Here is a 20,676-nt window from a genome sequence, read left to right as displayed (position 1 = left end):
CAATAAAGTGATTTCTTTTTAATGTTAGGTCCAAATCTACTTGGGAGATAGCATTCATAAGACAAACGTCTCCTGGCAACCATCTAGAAAATCTGTCTTCTTCATCCCTGTTACAAACTTCAAGAGAATATGGACCTCAGGCCTCCACATTTAGTCTTCTTTCTTCTCCCCTGAAAACACTAGTTCCACAGACCTCATCCACTCCCAAAATTCAAGATGCCATCTTACTTTCTTCGAAGATGAATCAGGTAGTTTTAAAATTTTCTGTTTATAGCTTCAATCCATAAATTCCTTCTGTGTTTTTTTTTTTTTTTTCTGATGGTGAAATAGATACAGAACTATAATTTCAGGAACTCTGTTAACAGGTTAATATTTCCTTGGAAGGTTTCTTTTTTTTTTTTTCCTGGTTTAGACTTTTATGTTGCATTGTCAATAATCATAATTTTTCAGACCAAAGTATTCTATGTCTAGAAGTATAATCAGTTAGACAGTATTATCATGGCAAAGTGCTACCATGAGGATACAACACATCACTCAGAACTATAAGAACATAATATTTAGTTTCAGGTAGTCTCTAACATGGACCAGTTAATTATCATTTTTATTTTCTGCCTGATAAATGCTAGGCGACTGTTCCCCACCCCACACCTTAGCTTGTTTACTATACAATGAAGCTAATCCTAACCCCTAGTCAAGGTGGCTATTGCCTTCATGTGTGTACACTAGTAAACAGTTTTCTCTATTGTAGTTATAAAAAATGGGAATTTCTAATATCAAAATAATACAACCAATTCCAAGAGCTATATTGTCCTAAAAGTTATTTATAAAATAGAGTATATATTCTTTAAATGTGTGCTAGTTATAAGATAATGCAGGAAACTGCTTTCAGGCAATGGAATAAATTCTTTAAGAGTAATTTGATACATACTGTTCAGAGATAGGGTATAAGGTTTTCTGTTGGCTTCTTACACTTTGTCATTTAGATTTATGATGTCTTTGAAAAACAAGGTACTTGGCCTTATCTTTTGTTATCCTAGGACACAGTAGAGCTGAAAGTAGTTCTGACCTTTAATTCTGAAATGCTTTATTTGAAGATGATTGTACCAAAATTTTAGAGGATTTGTATTTCTGGGATATCGCTTTAATCTCTTTAACCATTCTTTTTATGGGAGTGTGAACGTCTAGTCTGGTCTTTGACCTACTTTGGAAAATGACGTCGCATGTTCCTCACTTTCTTTCACAGACAAAAACTGGATGTGAAAAAACAGAATGTATTCCAGTTACTTCTTCGGACAGCACTGCTACCCATATGGCTACTTCAGGTAAATACACGTTTAATTCCTCTTTCTTGCTATTTTTTTCAATTACTCTCTCTTGATGAATAGAACATAATAATTGCATTATATCTTTTTTCCTTCCATGAATAAAAGAGCAAGACAGAATGTGTTATCTAGTGATCCCTGTTTGATTTTGACTTTTATTGGAAATTTCCTTGAACAAAGGGTTGAAATTTTAAAAGGTGCATTACCGTGAGTGTCTCTGAAGGTATCTTCATTAATGAAATGTTGAAACTAAATAATGAAAACACCTGTGACTCTAGATTAGGTTGCTTTGACCCGTTAATGACATATTAATGGGGTATAATATGTGTACCTTTCAAGACACACATTATAAAAAAATGCACAGCTTCAGAAAAGAACTGATTTGTTTATTTATTTTGGAAGGAATCATATAGACGTAAATTAGGAAAGATCAATATTATGGATCCAGTATTACTGGTCTTTACTCACTCTGAAATGATTTACTGACTTTGTAAAACAATAAAGCAGAACTTATCAAAGTACCCATAAAAAAGGGTTATTCTCAAAATATAAAGTGCTTATTGAGTCAAATATCAAGAAAAACATCCTTTCCTTGAACTTATTTCTGTAAGTTTAACAAAACAACAGTTAAATTATTTAGCATAAACAAAATGCCAATCACGTGTTGCTAAATTACAGAGAAAATTGCTACCCATAATTTTTAATTTTTAATAGAATTATCTAGATAATAATGTCAAAATAAAGAGAGTTAGTTTGAATTAAATAGCTGCTAACCATGGGCTGGAGGTATATCCCAGCAGCAGAGCACATGGTTCAGGCCTTGGATTCAATCTCCAGTAAAACCTCCACCCCACCTCAGATCTACCAAACTTTACAGAAATATATGCTAGACTTCATATTTTCCTCTAACTTGGGGGTAGTATTTACCAATGAGTTAGTAGTACTTTTTAGCCAAAATGAAAATACATCTGAGATTTGTTAACTCTTAGGAACTTTGTTAACAGTCTTTACATAATTAATGCTCAGTTTCTTGATAACACTGTTTTATTTTAAACTGGGAACCCATGTAAAAAGAAAAAGACAAATGAAGTCAACAGTTTGAAGAGATGTGGATCAAAGTGGCTACTGAAGTCAAGGCCCTTTATTCCTTGATTTTATCATAAACCATTGGTTATGTAATGTTATGCAGTGTTTTTAGTTCTTCAATTAATGAAACCACTTATTGCTTCTTTCAGCTATGTATTTATTCAGCATTTGCTACATATATTACATGTATAGAAGACAGTATAGTAGGAATGATAAAGGACTTAGGATTTTTCTATGAGATGCTTAGCAGCATATTATAAAATGACTCGCAAGTTAAAATGTTTCAGTATTTAAATTAGAAAAAACCTTAAAATACATATTGTTTATGTACACACACATATATATGTATTGTTTTTGTAACCACTTTGCATGAATAATTTAAAGACATTAATCAAGTGGACTAAGGGAAGGCATAGTAGTCTTAATCATGGGGGAGGGAGGGTGCAGTGGCTACTACCAGGTTTGCAATGCAAACTCAGACATTCAAATGCTGGCTCCCAGCTCACTAGCTCTGTAACCCTGAAGTAGTTGCCCCCTGGGCTTGTAAGGGTTAAATAAGCTTGTACATGCCAAGTACTTAGCATTGTAACTGGTACACAGTATGTGCTCAGCAAATTTTGCTGTTATATTAATATTATAGAACCGTAAAGTAGCATGTAGCCGAGATACTATTTTAGAGCGTATTTCTAAAATAGAAGTAAAAGCTTTTAGCACTTAACTGAATGTTGTATCCTCCCTCTGATCCCCCAAATTAGCACATAGTAAGGGATTTATCACAATACACAGAAATTAATTTAGAAAAATCTCTCAGCAGCACTCTGGGTACCTGAGGCAGAAGGGCTGCAAATTTCTGCCTGTGGCAAGTTATGGAGGCCCTGCCTCAAAATTAAAAAATAAGGAAAAAATTGAGGAGGTGGCTCAGTGTAAAGGCCCTGAATTCAATCCCCAGAATAAAAAACAAGTCTCTTGGCAGGAGTTCCAAATCTTTAAGCAAGTGGCATGCAGACAGATCACCTGCAACAAGGGAGTACTATGAGCAGAAATACAGGGTTAGGATGTGGAGGTAGGTGGCAAGTGACCCTGAGAGGCAGATCTGGTTCAAGAAAAAGAGGTCTGTCATATGAATAAGGTGAAGGGGTTTTACACTAGTCACTGTAAGAAGTCATGCTAGATTTTATAACAGAGAAATAGCTAATGAAAAAATATATGTGATTGTGTAAGTTGTATAAAAAGTACATTGAAATGCAATTGAAACAGAACATTTTTCTAGGGAAGAAATAGCATTAACTCAGTCCCAATTTCTAGCTTTCACATAAATTTAGTGGTTGAGGTATTTCTGGGCAGGTAGGGAGGCAGGGAAAAACAAACTCAACTCTAAATTATCAATAAGTAACTTGTCCACCTTGTGATTTTTCTGTTATAATTTCGTAAGTATAGGTTGTTCCCAAATTAGATTCTTTACTATTATTTCTAGACTCTTTTAGTAAGTTGGTATTTATTCAAAAAATATAAAAAGTTTTAATGTTAACCTCAACAAAAATTTAAGAGGTGCTCTTTCTACCACTGTTCCCATCTCAAAATCATCCCAAAGGATAAATTGGTAGAATTTTAAAAATAAGTTTAATACCTGTGTATTTTTAAAACTCTGCTAGAATATAAGTTTATTTCAGAATTCAGAGTTGTTTACTGTTGCCATAAATTGAATAACATAAGTTTGTCAGCTAAAAGGATGCTGAAGGCATTTCTCAAGGGATTAAGAAATACAGTCATTAGCTTAACAACAGCACAAGCCTTGATTCTTCTGTGTGAAGTCTTTGGAAGCAAAATACTGGTGAGGGAAAATATTCTCCAGAGGTTCATGAAATTAACAAAATGGTGTTAATATTTCCCTTATAAACATTCCCTTGCTTCTGCTCCTAAAAGGAGGACTAGGGACAGAAAATCCAGGAGAGTACTAAGCTGTACTTTGAAATGTCTCACTTCAGAGCGGAGCAGGTGAAAAGCTGGAGGTGGGGGTAGAGATGCCACTGGCGGATAAACTGGTGTCACTGCGAGGGGCTTCTCAGGTCAAGCTCTTGTTGGTTGACAAGGTGTCATAGTTTCATGCAAGACCCTCTGAAGGTTTGAGTTCAAAAGTAAAGGTTTAGTTGAAATAGGCTGAAAAAAGAAAAACAAAAACGAAAGCCAAGATTTCATTAAGCCATGACTGCATACTGTTAAATGGGAGGTTAATATAGTTTTACACTAAACCATCAATTGACACAGCGTCTCTGTGTGAACATTAACAGTACTTTATATTTTATAATATTTTCCTTTGATTTTATTGATTTTCACTTGACAGCTCTTAGGGGTGATCAGTTTTATTCTTTCTACTTTACAGATGAGAAAATGATAATAAAAGATATTGACATATGAGAATGCTTTTTTGGTCAAGTCATAAGATATTAGAATCCTTACATTGTCACATATTAGTTGTATGAGACTGGGCCAATATCTGTACCTTTTCGGGTCTTGGTCTTTGGGATGGGAATAGTAACACCTGTGTCATTAGGATGGTGAAGATAAATGAGCTTACATATGTACAGTAATTAATTCATTGTATGGCTAGAAATCAGCACACAGGAGCTAATTTTTTGTTATTTCTTTTAGAAACAATTTTTTTATGCCCAAGTAGAGGAAAATGTAAGTGACAGTGATGTTGTCATGGTGTGTCTTTGTCTGTCTCTCTTTCTCCTCTTGGCCTCTTGTTCAATCTTCTCTTCATCTCTTCCATTCACACTTAAGTTGAGTAATTCAAGCACCTAGTTAGTCTTGGAAGCTTTAGCTAGGACATTCCCTCTAATGTTTGTGTCCATTAATGTCAGGGCAAACTCCAAACTAGAAGTCAAGTCTCACAAGATGAAGAATAATCCATGGTTTGGTCTTCCATACCATTTCAGTGATCTTTTATGCCAAGCTTTGGGTTCACTATAGAACTGCTTCTAAGAGAAAAAAATATTTTTTATCCCTTGGTCCACAATTAGGTGTCATAATAACAGAGGAGAGTTTCTTGCTTTTACCAGAATTATAGATTCGGTTATACTAAACCCAATCTTTCTCAAGGTTTAATTTCACTTGGAGCTAAAAGTCAGTAACCATTTTTTTTTTATAATCTTGACACCTATAAGCTATATTAAAGATTTTACATAGAATGTTGAGGATGTGTTAAAGGTTTAGAGGAAGACTATTTATTTTCATATGCGCTTCTTATGTTCTTAAGAAAGAGAATGCAAATCATTTTGTACTTAGAGACAGATGCTCTGAGAAATAAAAAAATTAAAACACTGCATAAAGATGTGACATTTTAAAAAGTTTTTCTCTTCCTCTTGTTTCTATGTAGAACTAGTAAAATACCATTTAAGAGTGTATTTAGAATAGTGACAATTTAGATGGCAAGGATTGACATAAATTATAGAAATTTGTTTCACAAACTTTGGCACATTGAAACAAATAATTTTTTAAGCTCTAGCCTCTTGTGCCTCCCAATTTCTTATTCCTGCAACAAGGACAAAGGCCCTACGTACGTGTTCAGGTCATACACCGAAAAGGTATAGGAAAATAGGCAAGAGGTATGTTATTCTCTTCAAAGTCTCTGTATGTTACTTGCCCTTCTATAAAAGGAGACAAGATTTTTAGCTCAAAAAGTTCTCTGTCTATATCATACTTTATCTACAAATTTAAGGTGATTTTCATTTATGAATTTTTCCAGAACCTTTCCAAAATTCACACAACAAAATCATGGATCTTTTTGAATCTTTGATACAATTTTACTTTTTTTTTTTTTTTTTAACAAAAAGGGGAATAAGTTATTATGATGGTGGTCATAGTCGTAAGATGTGTATTTGTCTTTCAGGTTATTATTTCCATAGACTTCCATGGTGGATAATTGGATACTCTTTTTATGTATCTTGTAGAGCTCAAGTAAAGCTGATTTATGTGGTGGTACATATTAAGCCTACAGCAAAAAAAAAAAAAAAAAAAAAAAAAAATCATGAAAACAAAAGTGAAAACTGCCAACTGATTAACGAGAATTACTTTTGAACAGCAGGAGGCCAAAGCACATCCTGTCAAATGAAAAGTTCTAACCCAATTAAGTCTCCAATTAATGAGCACCCTGTTGTCTTTTAGATCTCGCTCCTGCCCGCACTGATAATTATGGACCACGAGGAAAGAAGATTTCCCTAAATCCTTCTGTTCGCCTTAAGGCAGAGAAACTGGAAATGGTAAATTCCTTCAGTTTTCATTTTTCTTCGTAGGGCAATAACAGGAAAGAAGCAGTCTCATATTCTGAGAGGAGAAAGTGCTAGAGTCAGTTTCCTACTTATTTACAATTAAATGAATAGCAGTTAGGATTTAAATTATTTAATTACTGTTTCAATTTAGCAGCTCCTAGGGTTCAGTGGTCCCAAATAGAAGTAAAACCTTTTGTAGCTAAATTGACACGCAGACAAATCAGTTTTTCTTTCTCTCTGGCAATAAGACATAAATGATATTTGCAATCTAGACCCAGTGGAATGAGTTAAGCCAGCATACATTAGGCTTTGTGTATAAGAGCAGTAAATGCAATGAAATAATACTTGATTCATTTGCTCAATTTTTCAAAAAGTATAGGATTTCTAAATCCTAAAGAATAAAAAGTCAGGTGCCCACTAAATCTAAAAAAATCCAGATAGGGTGACACAAACCTGTAATTCCAGCCCTTTGGAGACTGAGCCAGGAAAATCACCAGTCATACAAGGGCAGCCTGTGCTACATAGTGAGTTCGAAGCCAGCCTGAACTACAAACCGAGGCTCTGTCTCAAAAAATTTTTAAGAAATAAATAGATTAAAAAAAAAAAAAAAAAAAAACTGGAACAGTGTACTCAGCACCAAGAAACAGTCCCAGAGAGATCTTACGTAAACGAAACTTACAATGATGTGAAAAGAAAAATTAAAGGTGGCAGCATGCTTTAAAATTTCTCATCAGGTTTTTTTTTTTAATGTAAAATGGATTTATTCCTGGAGAGCAATAATCTCTACCTTCCTGTGAACTTTTATGAGTAATGTTTTTCTACATTTTAGAAAGAATCTGAAATTGCTGGAGATGTAGCTCAGTGCATAAGCACCTGCCTGGCAAGCGCGAGGTTGTGAGTTTGATCCTTGGTACAAATAAATAAATAAATAAATAAAATAAAATAAAATTCCATAGCCAGGATAAAGACACCTTGCACTTATTTCATGTCTCTACCTTTCTTGGTCCTATGGTGTTATCGTTCTCATTGCAAATTTGAATCTTATCTGTTATTCAACTGCTGGCCCAATTCCACCTCTTTTGTCCTGACTTAGCTAATTATAAGAGATTGCATAAGCACCTGCCTTGCAAGTGTGTGGTCGTGAGTTCAATCCCTGGTACCAATTAAAAAAAGACAAAAAAAAAGGACTAGAGTCATGTGTTCTTCTTGGGAGAGCTGGCAGTATCTAGAAACAGTTTTGGTTATAAATACTAGAACATTGCCTCCAGATTTCTAATCAGTAACAAAAGATACATCTTTAAAACTCTACATTTGAAAATTTTAAACATATTTCTAAATGACTCATGAGTCAAGAGTGCCACTAATAAATATAGATGTTTAATCTCAATTGTAATTTGGAAAATTCAAATTAACAACATACTATTTCACATTCAACATTTGATAAAAAATGAAAGTGTAAAAACAAATTCTGTTAAATAAGAATGTTTATATACTATTGGTATACATAGACGGGTACAACTGATGTAGAGAAAAACCCAACCACGTCTAATAAGTTCACAATGTGTATCACTCCATCACTCAACTCTTCCTTTTTGAAGGATATTCTGTACTATAGAGAAATCAAGAAATCTTCATGCAACTATAAAAGAAGACGTGTATAATGTTTTGTTATTAAAAAAACTGATTCAAGGAATTGTGAAAGCCCATCAATCAGAAAATTGTAAACATGTTATAATATACCCATATAATCAGGTATCATTTATAGTTAAAATAAGTGAACTAGTTTTGCAGATAATATTGAACAGTTGTAAAATCATAAAGTGAAGTAAAAAGACTTACTTTTTCTTTATTATTATTATATTTTTTTTGGTGGGGAGGGTACCAGGAATCAAACTCAGAACCCGCACTTATCAGGCAGGCACTGTGCCACCGAGCAATATCCTTGGCCCTGAGTTATCCTTTTAGATTATGTTGTTCATGTAAAATTTTAAGTGTACAGGATTAGAATGCACATCATTGAGGGTATACATGCTTATAAAATAAATAACATCAAATTATGGGCAGCAAGAATATACTACCCTGAGGATAATATTTATTGCTAAAGAATACTGGAGAAAACTTTCAACTGAATCTGTAACTTTTGTTTTTTTTAAATTTGTATATAAATTTCAAGCAAATAGCAATGTGTATTTGATGAGTGGCATGGGAGTATAAGTCTCAACCTTCTAGATGTCAGATGTGCCAAGTTTGTGTCCCTGAAATAGCTAAGAGTAATTTCTGAGGGACAGTGGAGGCTAAAAGTAGGAAAGCTTTATTGAGAGAGAGCTCCTGAGAGACAGGAGAGTCCCCAAAGTGGACTGTCACTGAGGCCCTTGGTCAGGGGTAGTTAATACAGCAAAGTCACAATGCACATACAGCGTGGGTCAAACTACACTCAACCTATGGGATTACAGGTATAGCTGCTTAGCTAATATTGATCCAAAAGGGAAGTGAGGGTACAGGGAAAAAGGGAAGGGTACATGGGAAGAACAAAGGTGTTTTTGAAAAGGGGTGGATCCAGATACCCTGGCCACCACCTGTGCAACAGATGCCTACCTGAACTTCCTGGACCAAGTGATGCTAGTTACAGTATAGTTTCAACTTCCTGCTTATCCTTGGGAGATAATGCATTTGTATCTCGAACCCTGGCCTTTTTCTGTGTCCCTCCAGCCACAATTCTGATGTCTTTATTTTCTGCTGACTTTCCTGAGGCCTCAGCCCCTCTCCGACTATATATTTATTTCTAACTTAGCTGCCTATAATAAGAGTCAATAAATGGACATTCTTTGAATTATTCTGCTTTTCATATTTGGGCCATTTTTAGAAGAAAAAACACAGAAGCTAAAAATTACTATTCCATGTGATACAAGATCAATAAATCTTGATTTTGACAGAGCAAGCAGATGATGGTAAACTAAGCTTAAGAAACTTTATGTTTCTTGATATTGTCCCTATCTCTTTCTTTCACGGTGCCCAGTTACATTCCTGTACATTAACCAGTAGGTTTTTTGTTTTTTTTTTTTTTTTTTTTTTGCTATACTGTATCTTGTGCAAAGTTGTATTAAGTTACATATTTAATTACCATAACTAATGTTATTCTCACACTACAGACCACAAACTTTTTTTTGGTACTAGTAATCAAACTCAGGACTTTGCACTTGTGTTACTAGGCTATATACCCCATAGACTCTCTCTGAGTGTAGGGACTATAGATTACGCCACTTGCCTAATCCATTATAAATAAATTTGTGCCTGACCAATAGGAAGTACCAAATAAATATTTGGTGAATGGAATGATGAATGACTACACATATTCCAAATGAGAATGAAAATTGCAAGAGTTAATTACCAATAATAAACTTTCCCTATCTCTAAGTTCGGATGTGATTGACTGACACTGTATATATTCTTCTTGGAATCCAGTAATAGGGCATCTCATTGGTCCCTATGCATTCACTTTTGCTGTCTCTAGCTAGAGGACACAAAATAATACTTGTTTGCATTAGAAGTTTATTTCTTACACAAAAAGAAGCCTGAAAAATAGTAATCCAGAGCTGGCACAGAGTCGAGGACCTACATTTCAGTCGCTGGAGCAGGGACCATCTTTATTGAGGTACCTTAATAAATCAAAGTTTCAGCTCAAATTCCAGCAATGCTTTTCTTTTATTTCTCCCTCTCTTCCTCTTCTGTAACTTCCTCTCCCTCTTACTAAGCCAATAGATAGAAGGAAAAGAGAATAGGAGTGCATAGCATTACTTTTGAAATAGGCTTCCTGGAATGGCAGCATTTCCAGCTGAAAACTTGTTGGTTCTGTGGCAAAGAGAGGATGAACAGTGGAACACAGCTGGTAGCCTTGGAGCTTTCACTGATGAATGGGCACCTTACCCATAATCAGAGCACCCGATGAAGACAAGTGGGGGCTTGAGGGTATGTGTAGTATGTGTGTAAGCCTGCTTCCAAATAAACCAAAAATTATAATATTTCCTACTTAAGTCAACTCCTGTCAACTTCACATTTGTTTTCAAAGGTAGGGTAATAACCAAAAACTATTCGTATTTTTGAGTGTAACTTGTAAGTCTGACTTTAACAGGACTCCCTTGTTTTTCTTCTGCCAAGTCAAGTAAACTAAGAAACAGTTTGACTTTTGGTTCTAGAACTATATACTAGCTTAGAAAAAAAATATTGAGTGATGGTGGAATGCTGAGGAAGTCTCTTATGGTCACTTGATCCATCAGCGGTCGGTAGAGTCTCCTTGGGCATCTAATTCTGGTTACTGTTCTTAATGTTGAGTTTTTTTTTTTCCTCACTGAGTTTGAAAGAAAAGATTTATTCTTTGGCAATTTAAAAAAAAATTGATTGTCACGAGTGCTTTTCCTTCCAGGCTCTAAAATACCTTGGTATTGAGCCCACAGAGGACCAGCACCAAGCCCTGCGACAGCAAGTACAGACAGATTCAAAGGGGACAGTGTCTTTTGGAGGTAATGCTAGGCTCATGATGTTATGCTGTCACAGAAACTCGGTGAGAGATTTATTGTGACCCGTTTTCATTAGGAGTACCTGTTCTTTGCCAGAAAAACAAGAGGTTAAAACACATGTTCTTCAAGTTCCTGATTAGTACTCTCAAAGCTGAACTAGAGGAGCTAGCCTGGCTGGGTCGGCAGAAAGGACCACTTTATTGGAACCTTTCAGCTCTAAAGCATCATTGCTGTAGCAGATTCTTTTTTATTTATTACATTAGCATTGCTTTAGTAATAAATAGTATAAAATATTGAAGTCCTAATCTCACTGCTGTGAGGTTACTTCTGGTTCCTTTTTTTCAGCTAATACAAATATTAGTGTAGTGCTATATAATTATTCTTAGAAGCAGCATAACGTTCCATGTAAATTAATATTTAACCTTTGACAGCAATTTTAATGGTTTCTTGGTGGCTGATATTACAAATCTTATGTTTATTATCATATTATCATATTTATTTATTTATAAATAAATATGATAGTTTATCTTATTTATTTAATTATAAATCTGTATATTTTTTAATGAAACTGTTTTTGTTCCTTAGGATAAATCCTCACAATGGACTTTTGGTACATATTGATAAAACCTTTTGCAGAGATATTTTACACATTTGTTCATTCTGCCTCAAGTAGTATTTGAATGGAACAATGTTTTCTCTCCTTGACAGCATTGTTGTATTTTTTTCTTATATAACAGCTGTAGTATTGTATCATTGTTGTAATACCTGTACTATTTTTAAAAAATTCACATTTTAGTGTGTTAGTGAGTGAAAATCATGCCAAAATGGTAAGAGCACCAAACAGAATATCTGCATCAACAAAGCACAGTATTTAAGGACAGAAAGTAGATAAGAAAATCCAGTAGGTGAGTCAATGAGCAGAGGCCTGTAAAGAAAGACTTCGGAAAATTACTACAGGGAACAAGCTGGCTGGCCTTTGGGAATGAAGCACATTTCAAAAGCCTAGGCTTAGGCAGCACATATGACATGAAATAATTTTTAGCAGTGTTTCCAAGGAGAATTATGCATGCTCTTATTCCCCTGCCCCTTCTCAAGCAGTCCTGCACCTACCACTCCCTTACACCTCCTGGGAAAAGAAGTCTCTTTCCTTAGAAGTTAAACCACGGGAGTATGGATGCAGAGTTGCTAGCAGCGAGAGAGCTGGGGGAGTGTACAGTGAGTCAGTGCTCCTCACATACACCATATTGCTCAGTGAAATCTGCAGCCATATCTATGATCATAGGCGGGAGGGTGTAGGATTCGCTGGAAAGAAGCTGAACAAAATGTCAACTGATGCAGCGGACTGCCCTATCATTTAATCTGCCATTTCATAAGGCAAGTTCTGTACGCAGAATTTCCAGCAAACTGTTTTTTCTTTTTTCTTTTTTTTTGGGGTACCAACCAGTATCGGTAATCAACCAACTAACTTTTTTAGCGACTGAATCTGAATCTTAATTATAAATTTACAGCCAAGGGTTACCACATATGTGGGGAAATCCTCCAACATAAGTTATATAGCCCACAAGTACCAGATATACATAAAAAAGACCTCAGACAAAAAAAGAATGATAAAGAGGCAAAGAGACCTTCAGAAAAACTATAGTTAACATCTTTAAGAAGATAAATCAAGATAATAAATGCATTCATGCTTAAACTTCTTCACTTTTTTTTTTTCTTTTTACTGGGAATTGAACTCAGGACCTTACACTTGCCAGACAGGCACTTATACTGCTGAGCTATATTCCCAGCAAAATGCATTCATGAAATAACAGCATGAAGTTATAAAATAGGAACAATCAGGGGAAACTTGAAAGGATCCTTGGAAATTAAAAATATAATAGCTAAAATTCAAAATACTTAAGAATGCCCAGAGGATTTGTCAGTCATGGTATCTAAAGAAGCTGCTGCTTATTTACCAAGTGGCTTTGGCCAACCTAAGATAGTTATATATTCATCTATAAAGTGGAGAGAAAACAAGGACCTCCCTCAGAAGATTGCTACAGAAAAAATTGCTAAGCAACATGCCTGGCATATAATAGCTGCTACTTAAATATCAGCAGCTGCTGTTCTTAGTAAACATCACATTCTTTCAGGTGGAAAAGCCAAAAATCATAATATTGTCCTATTTCAGAGAAAGTTCTACTTGTAGTACAAGTAGAGAATAAATATACATGATGGAGAATAAATATATATGATGTCAGAGTTACTTTTTTGGATTGCTGAGACCTGACGCCTATAATTAAAGGGGGAAAGATTTGTTGACTTACAGTTTGTAGGAGTTTCAGTCCATAATCAGCTGGTTACAAGGCATCTTGGCTTGGCAGAGGGGCATCCCAGAAGGGAAACAGTTCTTGACAGGAAGAAGACAAGAGCAACAAGCAGAGGGCTTAACAGCATCTTTCTGCCCTTATGGAGACTACAAGGATTGGGGCGGTACCCTAATGGGATTGCTCCCGCAATCATTCACCTTTAATCCCAGCGCTGCACCAGGAATCAGTCACATGTTTTAGATTCAGCCACCTCCAATAAAACTCCGTGACTATACGAGGCTTTGGAGGGACATCTGGACACAAACCATAACATATGACGTGTGTGTTTGCCTTATCATTATCTTAATTGACTTATTAACTCCAACAAAGTTAACTAAAGTAAGATAAAACCAAGTTCTTATTTGAGCTTATACTTCCCTGTTACTTCAGTCAGTATTATTTTAACCTAATTCATGTAAATTAAATTTGAATCATTAATAACACTGCTTTAGTGTCACACAGAAAAAGAAGTTATTGCGATGAGGTTAAATGTTGTGTTCTTTACTGAAATGTGTTCATTTTAGATTTTGTCCAGGTTGCCAGAAATTTGTTTTGCTTGCAATTGGATGAAGTAAATGTTGGTGTACAAGAAATTTCCAATCTGTTAGATTCACAGGTAGAGTATGCCCTGTATAATTGTCTTAATTAAACATAAATTATAAGTCTTAAATGATAGGGATCACATATATAGGCTTTTTAAAATTTTTTACTGCTTTTTAAAAAAAATGTATGAATAGCACATGCTCCATGGTTAAATTAAAAACTACAGTTAAACACAAAGGTAAGAGTTCATTTTGATTATTTTCAGCCTTCACCCTTTTTAGCTCCCTGTTCTAGCCCCTGCTCTAAAAATCACCAGTATCAGCAGTTTGTTATAGGGAAGAATGCAGAGCATGACTAGTTAGCTAGGCACAAAAGTGCTTTGTATGTGTCTATTCTAATGTGTTTGAACTCACTGTAATGTCCTCATGTCATGAGAGTATAGCCTGTAAAATATTACAGTCTGAACCAGTCTCAGAAAAGATAATATTAAACAGCTATATACCAGGACTGTGATAGTCTACACCCTATTCATTTTCAGTTACTAGCTACAACCCCCCTTGCTCCTAAAATTAGGGCAACTACTCTTTGCCCTTTTAACAACATAAATTGTTTATATATTTTATGGAAAGTGGGATTTTGAAGTTTAGTAACTTCATAAATCATTTATTTCTTCATCAGAACTTTGACATTTATGTTGTCAAATCTTTCCCTCCTCTTTATTATGGATTTTTGGTACTGTATTATTTAAGGAAGATCTGCTTCCCAATTTATGTGTGACTTACATATTTAATTTGCTAAAATGTATTCTTGTTTGTGCATGTATGACTACTTATCCTCCTTGTGCTGGTATCATTTATTTAACTACCCATTCTTCCTTTGACTTGAAATGTAAACTGTCTTATGCTAAATTTTTGTCTAGATGTACAGGTGTTTCTAGACTACCACTGTACTCATGGATCCATTTATATCTTCCATGCATTATTATTTCAGTTACTATAGCTTGATATACTAGATTCATCATAAATTATCATGTTAAAAAATCTTCATTTCTTTTCTTAACTTCTTGGTTTTAATATTCTAAATGATTCTTAGAATTATTTTGCCATAATAATAATAATTCATGAGACCTTTTTATTAAAATTGCATTGCACTTAGAGAATGGTTTGGAAACAATTGAATGTGGCATTTCTGTTCATTTAGATCTTTTTTTACAAGAGAAAATTATAACTTGCTCCATATATGTCTTTCATATTTTCTCTTAATCGCTAAGTATACCACATTCATGATGAAAATGATATTTTTATTTTCATTATTACATTTTGAATTTATTAGTAAAGATAACAATTTGTAGGATGCTTATGTTGAATGAAACCCTCGTACCTGATTCCCTTGTTCAATCATTCTATGATTGTTTTTCTTGCATGTTTCTAGATAGACATTCAAAATTAATTAAATCTTTTCTTTTAAAAATTTTACTTGTTTTGAATCCTGATAAAGAGGAGTAGCAAAACAGCCTAAAATAAGTTTTATAATTATTGGATCATTATACTTCTTAACTTTTCTTATTTTCATTTCTCTGGAAAAATTTGAATAATAGAAGCTTTATCTGGTTTTTGTTTTTGAAATTTAAAAATATTGATCTGTCAGTCTCAGCTCAGATTGTTTTAGAAGAAGAGATTTTTCCTACTTTTTAATTAATGAGGTATGGTTATTATCCTGCTCAAATTATGTCCTTTTCTTTCACGTTTGTTAATATGTATCTTCCTAGAAAAATTTTTGCTTTATCAAGATACTGAATTTATCAAAAATTAACATGAATTCTTTTAGATCTTTGATCTGATTTTTAAAATATATCACACAATAAATTTTTACATGGTAACGCCACCCATAAATTTTGATAAGCCATAGTTTAATATGTAGTATTTCTATATGGTTATTTCTTTGACCCATATTTTGATCTTGTTTAAGTTTTAGAGAATTTATAGTTGTATTGTTCCCTTTTGGATTTTTACATTTAGTGTGATTCTACTGTGGTTAGAGATGTACACTATATGATATTAATTATTTGACCATATAAATTATGCTTATAATAAATTATTCCCTCTCTGTTGAAATGCATGCATATTCTGCAAGTGTGAAGCACAGTGGTTCCCATATGCCTGTTAGATTCAGGCTGTTAATCATGTTTTCAAGTTTTCTATTTCTTTATTCACTTTCAACATTTTTTTGTTGTCAGTTTTGTTAATTTTGTTTCCCAAGTCGTGAGACTGTATTATTAGGTATGGATAAATAATTTTTGAATTATTATAGCCTTACAAGATATTGAATCTTTTTATCTTTAAAAGTTTCTGGCTTTTTCAACTTAGCCTTACAGTGTAGTTATACTAGCATTCTTTTGGTTGGTGTTTTGGTTTTATTTCCAAGATTATAATTATTTTTCTTTTTTTAATAAGAAAATTGTTATATAACTTTTAAAAATATACAGTAGACTTTCAATACTACATAATTTTTAAAGAAAGTTCATGAGTAAACTTTTTCTGTCTCCAAAAGTCCTTTATTAGTTCTTATTTCTATTCCATTTAGTCCTAGAATGTTACCTTTGTGATTATTCTACCCTTTCACTAGAGGCTGGCTGTGGTGGTGCATGCCCTTAATGCCAGCACTCAGGAGGCTGAGGCAAGGCATGAGGACCCTTGGACAGACCAGCCTGGGCTACGAAGTGAGTTCAAGGCCAGCCGGAACTGTATAGCAGGACCCTGTATCAAAAAGACAAAATAAAAACAAAGAAAAAAAAAAAAAAAAAAAAAAAAGCCACCTACCATTTCACTACAAAAATTTAAATGAATAAAATTTTAGTTCTTTGTTTTCAAACATCTTTTCATAATAAAATTTTCTTCAGGATCAAATTATAATCCTTGATATTATCAGTATATGATTAAACATTAGAAATATGTAAATTTTGCTAGATTAGCTTTAAAGATAACTCCTAAAATATAAGTTTGTATTTTACTGTGATGGATTATGTGGAATCCAGTTCTGTCATTTATAAAACTTTCATATTTGCATAGGCATTTCTGTGGACTTGTTTGGAGGGTTATTTTTTTGCTTTAAAAGTCTTATTTGAAAAAGCTTGTTTACCTTTTTTGTTTATGTATTTGTGAGTTTTTAATTGACAAATAAAATGTATATATTTATCATTGCCACATGTTTTAGAATGTGGACATTATGAAGTGGTTTTATTAAGCTAATTAACATACACATTACCTCACATATTTATTTTTTTATTGGAACAATTAAAACCCACTTGGAGCCATTTGCAGAATAGAATACATTGTCACTAACTGGTGACCATGTTGTATAAAGGATAGATCATTGCTGGGACAAAATACCTAACACCCATAAATTAAAAGAGGACAGGTCTTTTCTGGCTCAGTTTGAACAGCTTTCAGTCCACAATCAGCTGGCTGCAAGCCTGGGCAGCATGGCTGAGGGAGATGGCAGAGGAGAAACAGTTCATGATGTGGCAGATGGACAGAAGTTGCTTTCCTTTTGCTATCTCTTTTATTCCATCCAGTCCACAAGCCCATTGGTCAGTGCCACTCACTTATTCCAACCAGTCCATAAGCCCATTGGTCGGTGCCACTCACTTATTCCAACCAGTCCACAAGCCAATTGGTCAGTGCCACTCACTTATTCCAGCCAGTCCACAAGCCTATTGGTCAGTGCCACTCACACCCAGGGTGGGTCTTCTGCCTTCAGTAAATCCATTCAATCATAACTCACAGCTATGCTAATCCAATGGGGAGCTTCTTATTCAGGCTGACCCAGCAGTTAACTATCATGGAGTCTATTTCTTCTTTGGCTAACATTTCTCTAAACTCCCATGCCCCTCTTGCTGTTCTTTTAAAACATTGTTTTATGTAATTTTTCCTCATCTTGTTCTTATGAATTTCACCAAAAATCTTCCATTATTGAATTTATACATTATCCTGGGAAAAATGAACATCTTTAAAAATTTAAATCTTCCTATGACTATCTCTTGGCTCTTCATTTATGTATACCTTCTTAGATGTCATTGAATGCGTTTTATGTATGTTTGCTATGAAAGGTTTTATTGATCTCTTATAGGGTTAATTGATCAGTTTTCTTATGTTTTTGTGGCCATTATAATAAGTAGTATCTTTTCAAAATTTAAGATTCATTTCTTTTTTAATGAAAATCCAATAGGTTTCTAGGTATTCACCTTATATCTGGCAACCATGTTGCTTTATTTTCCAGAAAGTCTTCAGTATTTTTTGTTCTGACACCCTTTTTGAATTGCTGATATTGTCCTATGCTTATATTTGTTTACTTCTATTTTTTATTTTGTACCCAAATCTATTTTTAAATGAATAACAGTGAATCAGGTACCTTAAATGCTACTAATAGTTTTTAAATTGAAGCAAGAAAATAAGGTTTTTTGTATTTCTAATAATTTTTTCTTCTAGTTCAACTTTAGGAACCAAAATTGCCCTGTTACCTCATTGTTACATTTGATATTCTACTTACATTAGTGTGTTTTCTGTTACTATAACAACATCCCTGAGGAAGGTTAACTTTATAAAGAAAAAATGTTATTTAGCAGCTCTGCAGCTAATGTCTACAATTGGATAGGAGGAGAATGGCATTAATTCCACCCATGGTGAGTAGGGCAGATTGTGTCCAAAGAATGGGGCCCAAGTGGAATGGAGAATACGTATCCAGAGACAGGAAGCCTCCGATCAGTGATCTATCACTGTCTCCCACCTCTTATCTACCACCTCAACACTGCCATGCCAGGGGCTGAGTTTCCCTGTGGGTTAACTGCAAACCATAGCCCTGCTGTTTTTAAGTAATATCCATTGTCAAAGAAGTTTGATTATTGTTTGTTATTAATTAGATAGTTTCAGAAATACAGAATATATGCTTGATTTATTGGCCAAAATAAATCTCCTTCCTTCATTTAAAAAATTGTTTATTCACCTTCTTTTTAATGTTTCAAGCCACTTTTTTTTTTAAAGTAAGCAGCTTCTTTTATTGCTGACTGTCTTGTTCATTGCAACCACTCAAAAACCTAAGTACACTCTAACCTTCAGGAGATCACCCAGTTTTCCCAGAATTGAGGCACTGATTTTTTGCAACTTATTATGTAGCTTTTAATAAAGCAGAACTGAAGCGCAGTTGCACAGTTTTCTTTCTGCTGATTCAAATGTTGGGTACCTGAATTACCCACCTAATGTCAATAGGAGAGCATTGTTTCTTCCTGCCAAACAGTTCTCAAAGCTACCAGCCCACAGAAGTGGCTTTCGACATGCATTGAAGAGGGGAGTTGTATGAGCATGCAGAGGTTTTTCAGCAGCTGCAAAGACACTCATGCTCCGAATTAGTAATTTCCTTCCTTCTGACTAACATGATTTTAGGGCAGATAAGAATGTATTCAGTGGGTGATACTTTGATAGCAAAAGCACAGTGCTGATGGTAATTGCCAGTGATTTCCTGTTGTGGCTTCAGATCAAAATGTTGTGCATTACCACGCAAATTTGTAAAATTCTATTTGTTGTGTTCTGGTTGTCACCACATAGAAAATATTGTCAAGCGTTGGCTCTTTTTTTTTTTTTTTTCATTTTTGTGGAGGTGTTTTTTTTTTTGTTTGTTTGAGTCACAATATGAGTATTTTTTTAAACCACACGCTTATAACTAAAACACAAGTCTCTGAGAACACCCTTTACTTTTTACACATGCATGGAATCCTTATTTAATAATATTCAGTTCTATTTATTAAAAATTCAGTCTCACAAATCTATCACCTAATGGGTGATGTCCCAGTTCAGTAAGAATATTCACTACTGATCTAGTGAGTTACCAAAAACAAATAAAAAAGCAACTTATTACTTTTAGTATAACTTTCAACTGTTTTTAAATTAAAAACCAATGTAATGCTGCCTCTGATATGTATCAATTGGTCTGTGGTTGAGAATGCTGACAGTTTGTGAGAGCAGGGAAATTCCACTATGGCCGCCCCTCTGCCATCTCGATACACTAACAGCAGAGTCAAGTTTATGATCCTTTTGCTAGAGATGCTTGTCTTTTTCTCACATCTGCCCCTTTTATTGGCTGATAAAGATAGGCTTCTTTTTCTCAATTTAGTTCTAAAGCTTTTTACTGAAATATAATGTACACGTAGTAAGTGCAGAATCCATGAGTGTACAATTAAATAAATTTCCAGTCTCTGTCTCATGTCTCAGGTGGAATCACCCATCCCACAAAAGTCTCTTCCTTGCCAGCTTCCCAGTCAGCTGCCATTCATCCCCACCTCCTGTTGGAACCACTATTTCGAGAGTTGTAACAGCATGGGTTCCTTTTGTCTGTTCTGGGACTTCATAACCAATGGAATTCTAGACTATGTAATCTTTGGTAACTAGCTTCTTTTGCTCATTATTTTCTCTGACTCATATAATTTCCTGAGATGCTATCTTTTAAATAGGAATTGCCAAGTCAGTGTAAGTCAGTCCAACTTGGGTTTATTTGACAATGAGCTCTTCAGTTTAGAAGAGTATGCCATTTAGGACCAAAA

General features: G+C 34.4%; 1 protein-coding gene across 6 annotated transcripts in view; it reads left to right on the top strand.

The window, feature by feature from the left end:
- Nucleotides 1–20,676, top strand: part of Stxbp4 (syntaxin binding protein 4) — a 166,123-nt gene that overhangs the window by 33,263 nt on the left and 112,184 nt on the right. For 5 of the 6 annotated variants that reach the window (XM_063251295.1, XM_003466829.5, XM_063251293.1 and 2 more), the window contains 5 exons: nucleotides 29–248; nucleotides 1,244–1,322; nucleotides 6,576–6,670; nucleotides 11,100–11,196; nucleotides 14,066–14,157. In XM_063251295.1, coding sequence (XP_063107365.1) covers nucleotides 29–248; nucleotides 1,244–1,322; nucleotides 6,576–6,670; nucleotides 11,100–11,196; nucleotides 14,066–14,157 — 583 coding nt within the window. The remainder of the gene's footprint in view (nucleotides 1–28; nucleotides 249–1,243; nucleotides 1,323–6,575; nucleotides 6,671–11,099; nucleotides 11,197–14,065; nucleotides 14,158–20,676) is intronic. The other variant, XM_013149495.3, reaches the window with a different exon arrangement.

Source organism: Cavia porcellus, unplaced genomic scaffold, assembly GCF_034190915.1.
Source record: "Cavia porcellus strain 051 isolate PalLab524CR breed Dunkin Hartley unplaced genomic scaffold, mCavPor4.1 scaffold_6, whole genome shotgun sequence".
NCBI classification, from domain to species: domain Eukaryota; kingdom Metazoa; phylum Chordata; class Mammalia; order Rodentia; family Caviidae; genus Cavia; species Cavia porcellus.
This window is presented reverse-complemented; position numbering and strand designations above follow the sequence as displayed.